Below are 18,284 nucleotides of genomic sequence, written 5' to 3' on the forward strand. Positions count from 1 at the left end.
ATGTCAACATAGGGTTATTTAATGTGGTATTATAATTGGTAAGTAAGAACAAGAATGTATTAAGGGAGGGGATTGATAAATAAACTACACAGCCATGCTTTCATAATTGGACCACCTAGTTTTTCTAAAGGGAATTGCTATCGCACAACCATGTTTAAACATTTCACAGCCCTATATTTATATTCACACCACCTTGTTGTCTAAGAGGGTTGATATAGCGCAGACATGTTTTAATAACTATAAAGCCATGTTTTGTTAATTTTCCCATTTATAAAACATAGTGGTAGGTATATGATATCACTTATTGAAAGGACTACTAATGTTTACTAACATGTTTTGATCATTGCACAAGAAAATTCTAGCGGAAAACCCTAACATTCATTTGATAAAATCACATCCCTTCAAAATTGTTGACCACAAGATCTCCAACCAAAAACCCATTACACCTCCCTTGTTCAGATCTCTTCCACCCCCAAAACCCTCGTTGATAAAACCTGCAAAATAGAGAAGGTATAAAACGTTAAAAATAAGGAAATGATTTTCAAAGTAATGCATTGACATTGGTATATATTGCAGGGCATATTTCTGTGTGACTTGTAGAGACCTAACTTTGTCCTTACATTCAGAAATCAGGCAAGTGAATATGGACTCGCTTCATAACGGTAACTCAGTGTAATTCCTATGATTATTTGATATGTGACTGTGTTAGAAGATAAAGGCATCGCATATGTTTCAATACCATATTTCTTTAGGCTTTCATTTCAGAAAGCAAATTTGCTATGATTTATGTTAGATAAAGTTGTAAATTAAAATAGACCCAGCATGTTCATAAAGAAAAATTGTAGATTCTGTATGCCATTCTAGGATTTGGAAACGAGGGAGGGAGGACTAAGGCAGACCCTTAGATTCTTCCTTGGGCAAAAGCCAAAAGTTACCCAGGCTGAGAGCGTACGACACCTGGCTGACAATGCATTTCGGGTGGAACCATATGGTGACCCAAAGAGAACCCTAGAAAGGAGCACGTCTCATTAGGGGACGGAGGACTCCTTGATGGTCAATAGTTGACGGCCAGGCTGGAAGGCCACCGAACATGATCTTATTGGGAATTGCCGTATGAGTATTGGGGATGAGAGTACATATTGCTTGATTTATTTCCACCTATATTTCTTCTTGTAATTTGAATAAATAAAATGCCAATGTAGTTATGTCTCATTTATGTAGGATTTGAGAAAAACTGTATAGTTAAAATGGATTCTAATATTAATCATTGAGAATTTTTATGGTTATTGTACCGTGTTGCTTTTATGTCGTTAGCCCTTTTCCTTGCTCTTACGTTGCTACATTTCCCTCCACAGGATTAGTAGAAGAGGGAGCCTTCGCAAACGAAGACATATAAATAAAGCGGGAATGGGGAAATAAATAGAGAGGGTGGGGTGACAGATGGGTCACCTGTCGTTTTATTAAACTCAGTTTAAGTTATTAAATTTCGGGCTGTAATAAATTTTATTTGGAATGCTAGGTCTTTAATTTGGAACAGAGTGAGTTTTAAAATTATGGATGGATTTTATTATTGTGAATGCTTCCGCTCATTTAAGTTGTTCCTTTAAATAAATAAAAAATTTAGGTGATTTTGTCAAATAGGTGTAGCGGCCTGGTTCTGGAAATCGGGTCGTTACACGTTCAATAGGTTAGAGATAAGATTCGATTCACCCAGAAGCCCTTCTTCCCCTTCTTCCCCTCGGGTTCCCAAACGTGGTGTTAGAAAGGTCGAATAATCCTTGGCTCGCACAGACCAATTGACTAGAAGAGAAGGAGAAGAATTCTCCGATGCTTCCAACTGACTTTGGGGATCACCCGGGCTTTCGACCCCACTTGGATAAGCGATAGTAAGCCCATTGACCGATATATCCAAAAAGTCCATCAGATCCCGTGGGCTTTGGGCTTCTAAACAACACAGATTAAAAAGGTGCACCGAACGTGATACCTCTTTAATTCCCAACGGAGAGGATTCAATAGGAAGGGTTGGACGGCTAGATCCACAGATCCGAGGGATAGGTGAAGAAACAATCTGCGGATACGGGCCCATCTGCATATATTGCTCATCCAACGGTTGAGAACCCTCTAAGCTTATCAGAGGGATAGGCGACTCCTCCGTATTCGAGAAACCTACTTTTGACGAGCGCCGTACTGCAGATAAATGAGAGCCCTCCACGCTAACCCTCTGCATGGTAATCTTCTCAACGTTCAAATCGCCGTAGGCTACCTCCTCATAGCTCAAGCTACCACCACGTGAAGAGGACACGTCGCATGGCTTGCTAGAAGAGGAAGAGGCGTACGAAAGTTTTTCTCCTCCTTGATTGCTACACTGCGCACCCCTCTTCTCCGGCGCGACTCCGCCATTAAACTCGGTCGAACCAGACCAAGGTTGAACAAACAGTTCTGCCGACTCCTCCGATTCAAAAACTTCAGTTAGCCAAGGTCGAGTAGAACACCGTGATACCACCACCCAAAAAACGGATTCGTCTATACACACCGGAATTTTAATTACCTCGGGAGCTGAATTAGATACCATTAATAATATCAAAGCCATCTCGTATCCATTACCCTGTTCACAAGACCCATCTGTCGCTAGCACTCTCCCAATTCTGCATCCCACTTTTCTGAAATTAACCACCGACCAAGCATGCGGAGGCAAACCTTTTATCAACCACCAAGAAGATAAGAAATTCCCTGAAAATCTATCCTTCCACGCAGATATTTTTACGAATGGATTAGCTTCAACATTTGCCCATTGTACCTTACACGAGTCTAGTAAGAGAATTTGTGATGAGGCAATCGCAAACTCCTGAGGAGCCACCTGAGTAACCTTTAAGCTTCCTGTGTTTCCTGACATCTTTTCCAACCACTTTCGCAACTCCTCTGCATTAAGAGTTATTCCACCTTTCGTTTTCCCCCATAGAGTGCTATTAATACTGAACTGGGAAGCTAAAGTGATGGAGTCCGCCCAGATTTCTTCTGGACAAAAAACTGAAGCCTCAGTAAATTCTGGCTCATCAGCATAACCTGCATCTCCCTCCTCATTACAAACTACGTCAGAGACAACTCCTGTATACTTAGCCGCCTCCACACATGTAGCTATCTTAGATGTAGGATCTGTCAACTTCTCCTTAGATGATATAACTGTTGAGAATTTTGAAAAAGAAGAGGGAACGTTAATGTCGAATCCCGACCAAACTTTTCGGCACCTGTAACATTCCACCCTTCTTCTAAAGTTGATAAACTTACACTTAGAACATTTCCAATCCCCTAAGTTACCGTCTTTTCTTCTTTTTGCCACCCTAACCAATCTCACATCTCTTCTGCTACGTTTTACTTTCCAGACCTCCTGTAATCTTTGACTCCCAGAGAGGTACTCTTTTGCCCTGGAATCCCTGTTGTTATTCCAGATTCGGGGTTGAAAAGCATTCCGACCCATATTCTGCGCGTGCCCATTTGAGTTCATATTCTTCACAAATTCCTCCATCAATAGAAGTTGCAAGCTACCCCGAACTTAACAGACTAACCATGTGCATACCAATCTCACCACGCACGACTGAAGATGAAACGGAGGCAGAAGAAGAAAACGCGACGGAAGGAGGAAGTGAGATGGAAACCGAAACAGATACAGAAAGCGAATATGATGAACCAGAAGTGTATACAGTGGAGGAAACTGACACAGATCCAGAGAGAACTCCCACAGATACAGAGGGAGAGGAAGAAGACAAAGATGAAGAGGAAGACGAAGAAACAGTCGGAGAAATCGAGACAACAGGAGCAGAGACAGAGGAAATGGGGGGAGACAATCAAAACACAACAGGGAGTCCCCGCTCTAGAACGACACGGACGCGCCGGAGAGGACGCTCCATGCCAGGCACCCACAACTCCGAGACTTTTTTGGCACCCAATCAGAACCCACCCGCTCCCCCAAGGACTATTCCAGCCCAGCGCAGTAGAAGTCCGAGCCCCATGTTTTACTTAGCGTCGTCATCAGCCGACGATACCCTCTCACCGGCACAGTCGCCGTAGAATCCTCGCCGTTTGTTGATACACAATACTATGATTCTGTATGTAAATTGTTACTCTTCTTTTCTCTTACTAGTTTTCTTAACTTCATTGTTGAGAGGCAAAGTGGTGGTCTTCACACTACTAGAGTTGGTAGTCTAGCCGACTTTCCATTGTCGACATCAAATGTGTAGTGATTGAAATTGGTCATCTAAAGGGCTGTTGCCCCAACAATGGGAATATTGTAACCATCCAATTGATCAACTTTTGCTTGTTGAATATGATCTGTTGTCCATTTTTAGCAATCCATTTGCATCCCAGAGCTCAAATGGCTAGAGTCATTCAACCAATGGGATATTTGGATTGTGAACCATCCATATTGGCCCCACTAAATGATCGGTTGCAATCATCATGTACTTATCATGTACATGGGGTGTTTGGAGTTAGACTGCTGTCATTTATAATTTGTGGGACATTGAAAAACTAGAGTGAACTGAATAATCATGATATGGATCGTAAATATGATCGAATAATAGTAGCTTCGATCAGAGCTAGGCCACCATTACATTCCACAACATAGTGACTGGGGTGTTTGATAAGTCCCTATAACTGTTTCTTAGTTAAATTTTGACCTTTCATTTATTGAATGGTAAATCATGATTAGTGCTGCAGGTTACATTTAAGTTCACTTATTTTATTTCTCTGAGTTTAATTTTTACTGTTACATGGCAATGCAATCGACAAAAAATGCTTTCCAAAATTGATTTTGAAGAAATGACCAGCAAAAGTCACCTTTTAGCGAGCTCTCATCTACTTCAGCCGTTGCCTAACTCCATCCTACCATGCCATGTGTTATGGATTGTTATTCGTTGGTGGTTACTGTTACAGGAGAGGAAAGACTGGTGTTTCCATAGTCAACACCTTGAGGAATATTCAAAAGAGGTCGTGCCAATGATAGAGTAATCCTGGTGCTTTTCTACTATTCTCTGGTCTATAATCATGGCAGGAGGAAGTAGTGATAGTAGTCAAGAAAGGAAACTTGATCAGACACCCACATGGGCAGTCGCTGTCGTTGTTACAGCTATTATAATAATCTCTCTTGCATTGGAGAAGCTTCTTCATAGGCTTGGAGAGGTAAATGTGGAATGATTGTTTTTCTTTCTTCTTTTTTTTCGTTTTTTTGGAAGGAGGGGGAGTTGTCGTGTATTTGTAGCAAAAGGACTTTTTTGTTTGGTATGGTAAGGATTGGATTCATAAAGAGTTAAAAATATGGGTGTTTCATTTTGTTGGTTTGGCTTTGATTTCAGTAGATCAAGATTTAAAGAAGTTTCTGTTCTTTTTTTTAGATTCTAAGCAAATATCTGTTTGGGTTTTCAGCTGACAAAGGAAAGTTTTTTTATTCTCTGGCATTGGTTCTTGAGCTTTTCATGTTTGGATTTTTTTGCATAGAAGGTAGTGGTTTTTTGTTGGTTATTCATCTTTTTCTTTTTAAATTATCTGTTGGTGAAGAGTAAAACTTTTTTTTTTTTTTTTTTGGATTTTTGCTCAATTCGAGTTGAGTTCAGTGATAACACGATTTTAAGATTTTTTGGCGGTGTTCACTGTTTTTTTAAAATTATTTTATCTGTAAGCTTTTGAAGTTTGGTCATTTCTTTGTTTGTTTATTCAGATGTTAAGGAGATTTCACTTTTTATTTTTCTAAATCTTAGGCTGTTGTTTAATAAAGTAGTGATTTGACTCGTTCAATTAAAATTTGGAGGTTTTATAATGTTGTTAATATGGGTTTAAATTTCAGTGGTTTACAGAAAGACGCAAGAAGGCACTGTTTGATGCTCTCGAGAAGATTAAAGCTGGTAAGAACACAACCTGGGTTGCTATGTATGAAAAATAAATGTCAAAAATCAACTTGATCTTTTTACAATTTGAAATTTGATTTTTGTGGTAAAATATCAAATTGGGCCCAGTTGATTTTGCTTATAGTGGTTGTAAGTTATTTTCTTTCAATGATTAGTAAGAAGTATGAAACTGGTTGTGTTTATTCTGATTTTTATTATGAAGGGTGGTGCTCATTTTTTTTGTCAGTGTTATTGCCATTTCTACTGGGAAGATAAATAAGTGACTAACTGATTTTTCCTTTTCCTTCTGGAATATTGCAGAGTTGATGGTTCTTGGTTTTATTTCTTTACTTCTGACAATTGGGCAGAGCTACATTGCTAGAATCTGTATCCCAGTGAAAGCTGCAGATACGATGCTGCCGTGTTCACTTAGAACAGATACAACTAAGAAAACTGAGGGAAATCAACGAAGGCTTTTATGGGATGATTTCTTTGTGGCTTTGAGTTCATCACGTAGGGTGTTAGCCGAAGAACCAACTTCTAAGTGTGGCACTGTAAGGACTCTTTCTGTGCTAAATCATTATCCTTTAGTGTGTGTAGTTGCTTGATGTAGGTTCAAATTTAGATTGTTATCGGGAATCTTTATCAAAACCTTGGAAATTGATTTTAAAAGATGCATACTTAATGTAATTTATCTGATATCATACATGATTACCCAAAAATGGGCATTCTAATTTCTGAGTGAAATTGATTTTACAAGGTGCATACTTAATGTAATATATCTGATATTATGCACAATTACCTAAAAATGGGCATTCTAATTTCTGAAGGCTGCATCTTCATGGGTGGAGCTATGGCACAAGACCATAATAAAATGGCCCCTTCTGTGTTGTTGCCCTGAAAATATCTCTTTAAGGGGATGTTACGAAACAAATTATCCAGTATGTGATATCAACTGCATTTTTTGGAGACTGTTAATCAATAGGCCACCTATGTTACCTGAGTAACATCTTTTAGCTAATCAATAGGTCGCCTATGTTGCCTAGGATGTCCAATTTTCTGGCTGAATGAAGTGGTGGCACTTTTGGACTCTGAACACCTGGTGTGTCGGGATAATTTCATCAAAAGTGTTGAACTCTGGGCACTCCATTTAAATGTGTCCCATTCTGGACACTTAAAAATCAGATAGTTCAAGTGTCTAACACCTTTGATGAGGTGTCGAACACATAAAAAATTTAGTGGTTTCTTTTTAGGGATTTGCTAGAGTCCATCGCAGAAGGCTTTTCGCGGATGGTCTGTTGCATCTGACAGCAACCACAGAGTGCATGAAGACAAAATCTGCTGAAAAGTGAGCCTCTGTGGCTGCTGTCAGATGCAACAGACCATCCGCGAAAAGCCTTCTGCGATGGATGCTAGCAAATCCCTTCTTTTTAACATGAAAATAATAAACTGGATTTTTTATGATTGCTAATGTCTTATGGGTCGACACTTGGATGGGTTGTTACTTTTTAATCAATTTTTAATACTAAGGGCTAGCACTAATAGGGCCAACACTTGGATGTGTTGTTACTGTTTAATCAATTTTTAATACTAAGTGCTAGCACTAATAGCATTCGTTGAATGTATGAATCGTTGTTCAATGGCCATTATGAAAACATGTGATATGCATTTAAGGTATGACTTACACAATTCCTTTCATTCTGACTTTTAAACTATAAATTTGAAGCAGTTGGTATTGTATTTTCACATTAATTGAAGCTCAAATGTTAATTGTACAATGATTCAATGAATGTCTATTTATGTAGGCTGCAATAGTGCAATCTCTTTTCTTGATGTTTATTATATGTTATGGATTATGATGTTATCTAGTATATTAAATCATGAATGTTCATTAATTACTATTGTTGAATTTTGAGTGTAGAGTAATGACTAGTTTAGGGATAGTTGCTTAAGAATATTTGTTAGCTAGTAGTTACTACTTTCTAGTTAGTTTATATTTTCATTTTATAAATTGATCAAATTAGAAGCTTTGATTGTCTGATAATTCATAAATCACAATCAGTAAGTAAATCAGAACTCAATAATTCATATGCATTTTACAAAATTTACCTACTTTTTTTTGTATTTTGTATTTTTTTTTCCATATTTTTAATCTTTTTATACACAATTTTGGAATGTTTTTTGAGGTTGACATGGTCTCTTTGGGCACCTGGACATTATCTATTTCTAATCCTTTTCTTATCACTTGAATAGAAGAGTGATGTAGGACTAGGAAGAGAAATAGAAGAAAGGGGAGGAAAAGAGTAGACGAAGAGAAGAGAGGGAAGAGTAGAAGAAGAGAAGAAGAAGAATAGGAGAAGAAGTGAAGAATTAGAAGTAGAAGAGAAGAGATATGGGAGAAGTAGCAGGGGAAGAATGGAGGAGAAAGAGGAAGAAGAAAACCTGTAGAGGGGAGAAGCCAATCAATTTTAATTAATCATCCAAAACTTCCTAAACCCTAATACATGAGGCATATATATATATATATATATATATATATATATATATATATATATATATATATATATATAGGCAATTGAACTAAAATTCCATGGAAAATAAAAGCCCTAAAAATAACATGAAAAATAAAATCCTAGAAACTAAATAACATGGAAATAAGAATCCTTGAAACTAAATAACATGGAAATAAATCTCTAAGGGGCCGTTTGGATGCACGGATTTTAGAATCCAGGTTTTAGTTTGAAAACAGTGTAAAAGAGGGTTCATATCAAGCTACTGTATGCTGTCCTGACAGCGTTTCTTGGATTTTAAGTAAGAAATCCAGGTTTTAGAAATCTCTTCCGCATCCTGAGATTTCTAAAACCTGGAAACATGGGATGATCTGCTCCTCTCTTGGTGACAGAAAGAAGGGTGAGAAACCAGAAAACGACAACTGGTCCACTAGTTCTCTTGTCTCTTATCTGCAATTTTGAAGGAATCCCGGATTCTAAAATCCGTGTATCCAAATATGCCTCTTATTAGGCCTCCAATCTGCATCAAAGAGATTCGGTGAAGCTGAGCTCTTGGAATGAAGAGTGCTTTATCCATGCACCAAGGTCAGGGTTATTAACCCTCTAGATGTCAATTACCCTAATAACTTGGCCAAGATGGCTTGCATAACTTGCTACAATTTTAAAGGGTTATGGGGTTGTTTAATTGCTACAATTTTCAATGGTTATGTGGTTGTTTAAGTCAAATCTTAATGGATTTGCTAGTTGCTGAAATGGAGAGAGAAAACTGAATGCCTTCTAGCAGGTTCCTTTTTATTTATGTACTTGCATTTGCTTCGGCAATGTGATGCTGCTCGTGTGTGTCTGAATCATCCAAAGCTAGTAGGAATCATCTGGAATTGTTCTAGGTTTGTCAGTACATCAGGGAGAATATTTATATGAGTGGGACATGTCAGAAGTGTCACAAAAATAACTATGATGTATGTATTGAGAGCATAGATACTTTGGATAAGGACGAAATATGTGTAGTAGTGATTACTATCTAGTGATGCCTTCTTGTGGCTCTTCAATAACAAAAAATATAGAAATTGGATACTCCTACTGACAAAAAGGTTAAGCATGAGAGATGGACTTCCTATGCTTGAGGAGCAACACATAGATTGCCTACAGGCATGATTTTTTGTATGAGAGACAAAATGAGAAGCTGGGGAGGTCATCTTTTTCCTTTTTATTTACTTTTTTTTCAGTTTAGTGGACATGAAGTAGAAGAGTCAAAATCTTCCTTTAGTTGTTCCTTTCACTATGTTAATAGTTAGACTTAGAACTCTCCCTCACCCAACTCATATGAGAGAAGGGAAGAACAAAATAGTGGAGGTTGAAAGCTAACACCATGTCCTCTCTCTCTCTCTCTCTCTCACACACACACACACGCGCGCGCGCGCGCGCAGGCACGCACGCACATAGTGAAAGTTTTTAATTACATGAGGTGCAACTAGGGCCATCCAATGATGGGCCCGATCCTACTAATGTAGATATACTTAAGAAATAACCAACAGAGTTACACCAGAACATTAATATAAATCTACCATCTAATGACAACACCATTATAGGGGTTTCCACAGAGTTCATGCAGCCCCTTGCGCATACAAAAGAGGGAGGAAAGGTTAAAGGCATGGACCGCATGGATAGAAAAAGGATCCTTACCCCAACAATCTCCTTTATCTATAAATCAAGATGGAACCATCCACAAATCACCTTGGTAGGGAGAAAGATGTGTTAAGAGTTTCTTACTGTAGTCGTGAGAACTGAGAAAATAGTTAAAAAATCTTTAGATTTTTCTGAAACCCCAACAGAGGAAAAAGAACTCACATCTAGTGCATCTCATGTTTGAATAAAATATTTATTGGTGTCACCTTATTAAAGAACACAAGAAAAAAGGGGGGGGGGGATTTTTCATTAGAATTTTGTAAGTTTTAGCCAGATACAGTATCATAAACAGAAGTTAAGGTTGTAGTTAGATAATCTCTACCCTAGGGGTTTGATGGATTTCTCTGTGAATTGAAGTTCAAGAGGGTTGGTTAAATGGAAGTTAAGGTAGCTTAAAGTTAATCTCTTTCCTTAAAAAACAAAAAAAAAGTTAATTTCTTTCCTTAGGTTTGTTGGGTTGATTTATGATTTGGTGCTCAAAGACATGCTATAGAATAAGGATCAAATCATTATTGGTGAAAAGTTTTTTTATTACTGAGTCCAAATATAATATCTGGACTGCTGGAATACTGAATCATAAGAAATTTACCGTAAAGCCACTACTATATAAACTTGGGGTTTTTACTGGTGTAAAGGCCAATATTAGAGATTTTCCTTCAATTTTTTGTTGGTGTTATCATCACTATTACTTGGCCACAAGGTTAAAAAAGGTGCACAAAGACACCACCAACAGGCTATGAAATAAACAAAACTCATATTAATATAAATAACTCTGGTAATGAAAGTATTGACCAAGAACTTCGAGATGATCGGCAGAAATAAGAACACATTTCCCATAGCCCTATGAATCATTATTAAAACAACTGGGCCTAGGTAATCTTGTTCAAAATCTTTCATAAATCTCTACCTGTAAATATTGAAAGAGATGAAAAATACAGTGGTTTTGAAGCAAAGTATCAAAACAGTATAGAAATATAAAATTGCCTTTCATCGCTGTCTGCTGCCAACACAAAGCAGGGGAACCTAAGATGTTCCAAATGTAGCACTAGAAAATCAATTAGGAAATACAAATTTGCTTCCTTTTTTTTATTTTAAAAGAAGATATTTAAGGTCAGTCTTCATGGCTTACCACAGAAATGTCCAATTGAACTTTGTTGATTTGGAGGTTATTCTTTCCATTGAGAAAATGTGCTTGCACAGCTTATGTTTCGAAAGTATGACTAACTGAGACTACTATTTTGTAGACTGGTCACTAAACAGACATCTAATTTCTTGCCTTTTTTTCAGATCTTAAGTCTAATTTCATCAAATTTTGTGCTCTAGGAAATGCATACTGTGTATTGAAACTTTTTTATGCAATTTTTTCCTTTTTGTGACCACTAATGCAATTCTATCAACAGGGGAAGGTGCCTCTTGTTTCTACAAATGCGATACATCAGTTGCACATCTTCATATTTTTCTTAGCAGTCTCTCATGTAGTGTATAGTGCTCTGACAATGGCATTTGGAAGATTAAAGGTAGATTTCAAATCAGGAAATATTTCTATGATTTTCCCAAATTATTTAAAATTTAAATTTAAAAATAGTTGTATGCAATATGTTGAATGTACACTTGGTTGTTCAATGAACTCCTTTTTCATTCAGATCCGTGGATGGAAAGAATGGGAGAAGGAGACTACATCCCTTACGTATGAGTTCTCTAATGGTATTCATAGCACTAACAAAACCATCTTATTCACTTTTTCTGATTTCTCACACCACCTTTTCCATGATGCACTAACAGCAACTCGATCCCCTTTATGGTCATAATTAAATTTCTTTATAATAATGCCATTCAGATCCTGCAAGGTTCAGATTTGCTCATCAGACATCATTTGTGAGAGCACACAGAAGTATATGGCTCAGATATGCAGTCTCGTTCTATGCTGTAAGTTTTTTGGCATTGCTTTTGTTATTATTCTGTAGCTAAATTAATACATATACAGGCAAAAAAACATTCATTTCCAAACATGACATTATCACTGAGCTTCCTATCTTGGAGGTTACCATGTTTTGCAGTCCTGCATTTATAGCCATAGTTTTAAATTTCGACCAAAATCCAAAATTTCAGCTGAAATGTTTCGGTTTCGGCCAATGCTGAAACGAAATTCACAGTAAATAGGAATTTTACAAGATTTCGGCGAAATTTCAACCAGACTCTTTTTACAAAATTTCCAAGATTTCCACGGAAATTTCCTAAATTTTGGTGGAAATTTTGTCTTCTTTTTTCACATTATTTCGGACAAAATTTCCACCTAAACCAAAATATTTCAGTTTCGGTGGTGGCCGAAACCGACATTTAAACCTTATTTATAGCTTGACATGAAAAAAAGGACAGTAAGGCTTCAGTAACGTATTTATGCCAACATATCTAATAATAGGGCACTTATCCAGACACGTGTCTGAGAAACAAAAATGTTCATTTCCAAATAAAAAGCAAGCCATATAATTTTGCAAATGGATTTTGAGGGTTCTTCAAATATCCCTCTCTTGTGAATGCAATGTATCATTTTATGTCATAGTTTCATATCAATATGACATTTTCATCCATCTCTTGTAGGTGAGTTTCTTTCGTCAATTTTTCAGATCTGTTCGGAAGACTGATTACTTGACCTTGCGGCATGGATTCATTGCTGTAAGTTTCTTCTACTGCAAAATTTACAGCCTCCACATTGTATAATGTATAATGTATAATGTATAATATATATATATATATATATATATATATATATTGAATGATAGTGTTAACGTATGATTTGTTGAATATTTCATTTTGTTAGGTCCATTTAGCTCCTGGCAGTAAGTTTAACTTCCAAAAGTACATTAAAAGGTCGTTGGAGGATGATTTCAAAGTAGTTGTGGAGATCAGGTACAAACAAAAAGATGAAAAAAATAAATGCTTTCATATTTTGTGTGGGACACTAGTTTTTATTTTCTTTGAATCCTACTCTCTTGAATACTGATATTCATGCAACCAGAAACACCTTTTGTAAACTCTTGGGACTGTTGGAGAATTTGAATTTTGATTATGCTTTTTCCAAGTACTGAAAACAAGTATCTTTATCCATAGTGCTGTAGTCATTATACATCGCGATGAACATTTTGATCCATCATAATAACTAGGCACGGAATGATGTATATCTATAGTAGATCTACTTATGAAATGTAAAATTCCAGCAAGAAACCATCAAGAACAGTTTAGAACAGTAAATTGAATGTAAACCCGCTCAAGAACAGTCCCAAAATAGCAAGTTGCTGTCCAAATGAGACTATGAGTCGTAAAGTGCGGAAATCGAATTGCAATTGAAGAAGAAGCAAGTAAGATGGTTGAGAACAGAAATGAATGGTAGAAATTGATTTTTATTGAACTGTAAATGGAAAAAACAGCAAGAAGTAGACTTAACTCAGCTGAAACCTCAAATTGAGAAGGAGTGGAAGGCCTTCAAGATCCAGGAATTCCCCTCTAACTTCATGCAAAGCTGTTCTTACAGTAAGGAATTTGTGTCCCAAAGCTAGGGTTACAAGCTCTCTTTCAAATCAGCCAAAAGCCCCTAAAATTCAAATAACTTCCCCTTTTATAGTGGTCGTCCAACACTAGTTCCCCTCAAATACAAAAGGCCTCACTACTTCACTCATATTGCAAGTATAATACATCTTACTAAAAGAAGAAATTACAAATGAAACCACTCCCGTGGTAGCTTTATTACATTTGAGCAATGTCCTTAGCTGCCCTGTCCATGTCTCTCGCCGCCTTCACCTTTAGTCTAGCCGATCTCCTCAGTGGCTTGGGACGATCAAGGTATGTAGGACATCTACTTGGTCAGCCATGTCCATAATGGAGTCCACATCATCCTCCACTTCTTGGTTGGAGCTTGGCCTCAAGCTCACATCTTCCTCATGATAAGGAGTGAGGTGGTGTAAATGTTAGTGATGCTCATGCCAAGGTTTTAAAGTTCGGCTGAAATACCGAAATTTCGGATTTCAGTTGAAATTCAGTTTTTTTTTTTTTTTAACAAATTTTACAAGGAAAATTGGAAATTTCGGTCGAAACCGAAATTCGGTTTCGGTTGTGGCCAAAACCGACACCGAAACCGAAATTTAAAACGTTGGCTCATGGCTTCTGAGAGTTCTACCACATAAGCATTATCGCCCATCTTCTCAAATTCGGCAGAGGCCCACCTTTCTTGGTTTGAGCTTATGATAGGCATTCATAGGATACCTATCTTTGGAAAGATAAACCCAAACAAGATCTCCCTCTTCAAAGATAAACTCAAGCTTATGATAGGCATTCGTAGGAGTTCTGTAGTCATTTTGTTATTTTGAACCTAAGTTTCGTATCTCTACATATACGCGCGCGCGCGCACACACACACACACACTTATATATGTATATATATATATATATATATATATATATATATATATATATATATATATATATATATACATACACACACACACACATGTCAATAAACAAATTACACAATGCACATGCGCGCGCGCACACACACACACATGGGATTTGATAACCGTCCTTTTTTCATGGTTTCTTTTGTTGCATGCTGGCTTTTGCTTGATATACGACTGAATGATACCATAACTTATGTAACTTGATTTTTTTTAATGTTCGAGCAGTCCTATACTATGGGGTTCAGCTGTGATCTTTTTGCTCGTTAATGTTCATGGTGAGTTTCGTCCCCAAAACATTATTTTTTATGTGAGTATTATCTAGTTTTCACATCCAAATAAATGTATCTTGATTATTGGTGCTTTTACTTCTTTCAGGGTCATATGCATTGTTTTGGCTATCCATACTTCCCCTGATTGTAAGCAATTTTTTGTCACAAAAAAGATTATATTATGATCCATCCTCTGGTTCAATCATTGTTTTTGACCTTTTTGTTGGTTATAGATAATCTTGGCAGTTGGAACAAAGCTGCAAGCTATCATCGCAGAGATGGCTCTTGAAATCAAAGAGAAACATGCCGTGGTTCAAGGAATTCCTCTTGTGCAACTTGATGACCAACATTTTTGGTTTGGTCACCCGAAATTATTACTATATCTCATCCATTTCACACTATTTCAGGTATTATATGTTTGGTTCGGTCGGCCTAAAGTATTTTCATTTTAAGTAATTACATTTACATGTTCTGAATGCCCGTCTTCTTAAATGTGTTTGTAGAATGCATTCCAAATAACATATTTCTTCTGGATATGGGTAATGGACTTTTTTTCCTTTTCTTGCTCATCAATATTTGTTTTTGCTCAGTGTAATGATTAACATTTATTTACAGTCACGTATAATAAGTATTTTTGCTTTTCTATGGCAGTACGAATTTAAGCTGAGATCTTGCTTCCATGAGAAGTTCTATCTTGTTATTGCAAGAGTTGTTATTGGGTAAGCGTTGATTTTTTTTTCTTTCAATTATTTTGTCAAATATGATAAAGAGTATTTTCTGTGAAAGTGTTGGATGCAAGGTATTTGATTGAATCTCAAATCCATCGATATTCAATATAGAATTGAACAATTTTTTCAAAACCTTTCAAAATGAACTTCCAAAACATATATAATTTTGGAAAATTCACTTGAAAGCATTTATTTAGATGGTGGGCTGGCCCACTGTTAAATTGTTCAAATCTGATCATTTCTAAATGTTACCTATATGGCTAAAAGAACTGTAATTGTGGGGATTCTTCAATCTTGGCAAACTATGGCCCCTCTGATGACCCAAAGTATTGTAGTATTTTCCTTGGTTGGGATCACACTTTTGATGAACTAAAGTCACCTAAATGAAGCATCCAAGTCCCCACTCCTCAAATCTGAGGATCTTTGCAACCAAAACTAAGGGAATCATTAACTCTCTAAATTACAGTGAGAGTGAGACTTAAATGGTTCTTTATTTCTTTATGTATCTTCAATTTCAGAAAATGGGAACAGGAAAGGAACAGACACAATACAGCTCATCCAAGTGCATCGTCATGTCATAAAAATCGAGAACATTACCACTAATCATTTTGCAATCCAAAAAATTGATGACATGATACTTGCCATTGTTATCTTTATTTTAATTAATGGGCATAAAACTGACCGTGATAAAGATAGTTCTCAGGTGTACTTGTCTGGACCAATTATCCTCTTCTATTTTTCTTGCGTGACAAAGTTGTGAACAAAATCATTTAAAAGATAATTGACACGAGCCAATAACTTTATAACATAACACTTGCCATTTTTAATCTTTATTTTACTCAGTGAACATAAAAACAGGCACTCTTAAAATAGTTCTTAATTGTAATTGCCTGGACCAACTATGCAGGGTTTTTTTTTTGGTTCAAGTCCCAGTCATTGTGTTGGCTTGGTTTACCCTTTTGACTTTTCTTTTTTTCCTTTTTTGGTTGTTATTGTGCTAGAGTTCCAGAATAAAAGTATTTGATACTCCTACAGTATTTTTTATGCTTTTAACCTTTGTAACGATAAGAGTTCATGTTTCAAATGTTTCCTTTCTTCTTGTTTTGTATTCTTGGATATATTTTAAACAAGATTCTGCATGGATGTAATTTACTATTAATCATTGTTTTGTTTACTTATATATGTGACAATATATCATCAAAATATTAGGCTGCACCTGGACTGATTTTCCACCGTCTCTAGGTTTCTTAGGTAACCATTTCACACCTTATGGTAATGTTTTGCCTCAGAATATGCATACATGCCCAAGTTATATTGCTTTTAATGTATGGTAATTGGACATTTTAAATTGGTGTTGTACCCACTTCCCATGTCGAGGATGGTGAAAAAGGCTTATCACTGGAGTTTTAATGGAAATGATGTTACCCAGATTGAATGATATGGGCACCCCCTTTTATTACCATAGGTCCCTTGAATTTCATCAATGGGAATGCTCTTTGATCTAGAACTCAGACCTCCCACTGAGATGTTTTTTCTGTAAAAAAATGAAAATGTTGTCTTTTTCTCTAGAATTTGGGAACAATACATGTGCTATGTATGATTGCCTAAAGCATCAGCTTAATCATATTCAGTTGCATTGAAGTCCATATAAAGAATACAATGGATTCAGTATTTCCCTTAAAGATTTTGACCGTCACTTATTAATCAATGGCTATATTTCTGTTGGGTTTGTGCAGAGTGGTAGTCCAAATTTTGTGCAGCTATGTTACACTTCCGCTCTATGCACTTGTGTCTCAGGTATTTTCTACTATATTCTGTCCTTTAATGGTATCTTGTTATAGAAAAGCACAAATTGAAATTGTAAATTTATTGTCATAAATTTGATGGGGATGCACCTGAGTTTCAGAAAATAAACAAAAAAGTCCACCATTTTGTTAGAAGAATCCAATTATCCCTCCAAAAGTCCAGATTCTGCCAATCTCTCATGTTAATCACAAGTGTTACAATTGATAATTGTCTAATCGTTGATAAAATGGGGAAATCATTGGTGTACTGTGTGGAAGATACTTCATTTTCTTAGACTTAAATATTGTGTGAAATCTGCGGCAAAACCTTGTGCAGAAACTTCCTCTCTTTTCTTATTCAAAAACTCATAAAATTGTCTTCTAAGAACTCCAAAGTTAACTCATAAAACTGTCTTCCTCTCCGTATTGCTTCTCTGCTGGTTAACTCATAAAACTGTCTTCCTCCCCGTATTGCTTCCCTAACAGAGTCCTAATCGGACTGAACTACTTGTTATTGTTTACGTTAGTATTCATGTGGAAAGTGAGGTACCCAACTGAAATAAAAAAATAAACATAAAGTCCCTACTGAAGTAAAGCATAAAACTTAAAGCATAGCAGCACTGAAAAGTTAAATAAAACATAAGACTGAAAACATAGCAGCACTGAAAAGTTATGGCAGGTAGAGTATGGGGCTGATTTTTATTTTATTTATTTATTTATTTGACAAAAGCAATATCCGATCTGAGCATGGGGTTGATTTATTTTTTGATAAAAGCAATACCCATACCTGGACCATTGCCACCTTGAAATGTTTAGCCTTCATTGATTTTTGGGAGCTATATATCATCCCAACGTGGAAATTTTCATTTCTGCAAACTTTGGCATTGGTTAATGCATTTTTCTCTACCGTAACTTGCCAAGAGGGCATTGATCATTCATTCGTAGCTGCACATGATAGAACCATTCTATCTCCTATTAGTTACA

The 18,284-nt window shown here is 36.5% G+C and overlaps 1 protein-coding gene across 1 annotated transcript in view; it reads left to right on the forward strand.

Annotated features, from left to right (window-relative positions):
• LOC143864678 (MLO-like protein 9) overlaps nt 1-18,284 on the forward strand; it is a 34,576-nt gene that overhangs the window by 15,640 nt on the left and 652 nt on the right. Inside the window, exons 3-16 of the mRNA XM_077375424.1 lie at nt 4,930-5,175; nt 5,837-5,894; nt 6,198-6,430; nt 11,473-11,589; nt 11,716-11,776; nt 11,910-11,998; nt 12,671-12,745; nt 12,891-12,979; nt 14,745-14,794; nt 14,895-14,935; nt 15,022-15,195; nt 15,292-15,327; nt 15,440-15,507; nt 17,253-17,313. Of these exons, the coding sequence (XP_077231539.1) occupies nt 5,041-5,175; nt 5,837-5,894; nt 6,198-6,430; nt 11,473-11,589; nt 11,716-11,776; nt 11,910-11,998; nt 12,671-12,745; nt 12,891-12,979; nt 14,745-14,794; nt 14,895-14,935; nt 15,022-15,195; nt 15,292-15,327; nt 15,440-15,507; nt 17,253-17,313 (1,287 nt within the window). The 5' untranslated portion in view covers nt 4,930-5,040. The remainder of the gene's footprint in view (nt 1-4,929; nt 5,176-5,836; nt 5,895-6,197; nt 6,431-11,472; nt 11,590-11,715; nt 11,777-11,909; nt 11,999-12,670; nt 12,746-12,890; nt 12,980-14,744; nt 14,795-14,894; nt 14,936-15,021; nt 15,196-15,291; nt 15,328-15,439; nt 15,508-17,252; nt 17,314-18,284) is intronic.

Source organism: Tasmannia lanceolata, unplaced genomic scaffold (assembly GCF_043159265.1).
Source record: "Tasmannia lanceolata isolate RefF3 unplaced genomic scaffold, GAP_Taslan_0.1 ptg000054l, whole genome shotgun sequence".
Lineage (NCBI taxonomy): Eukaryota > Viridiplantae > Streptophyta > Magnoliopsida > Canellales > Winteraceae > Tasmannia > Tasmannia lanceolata.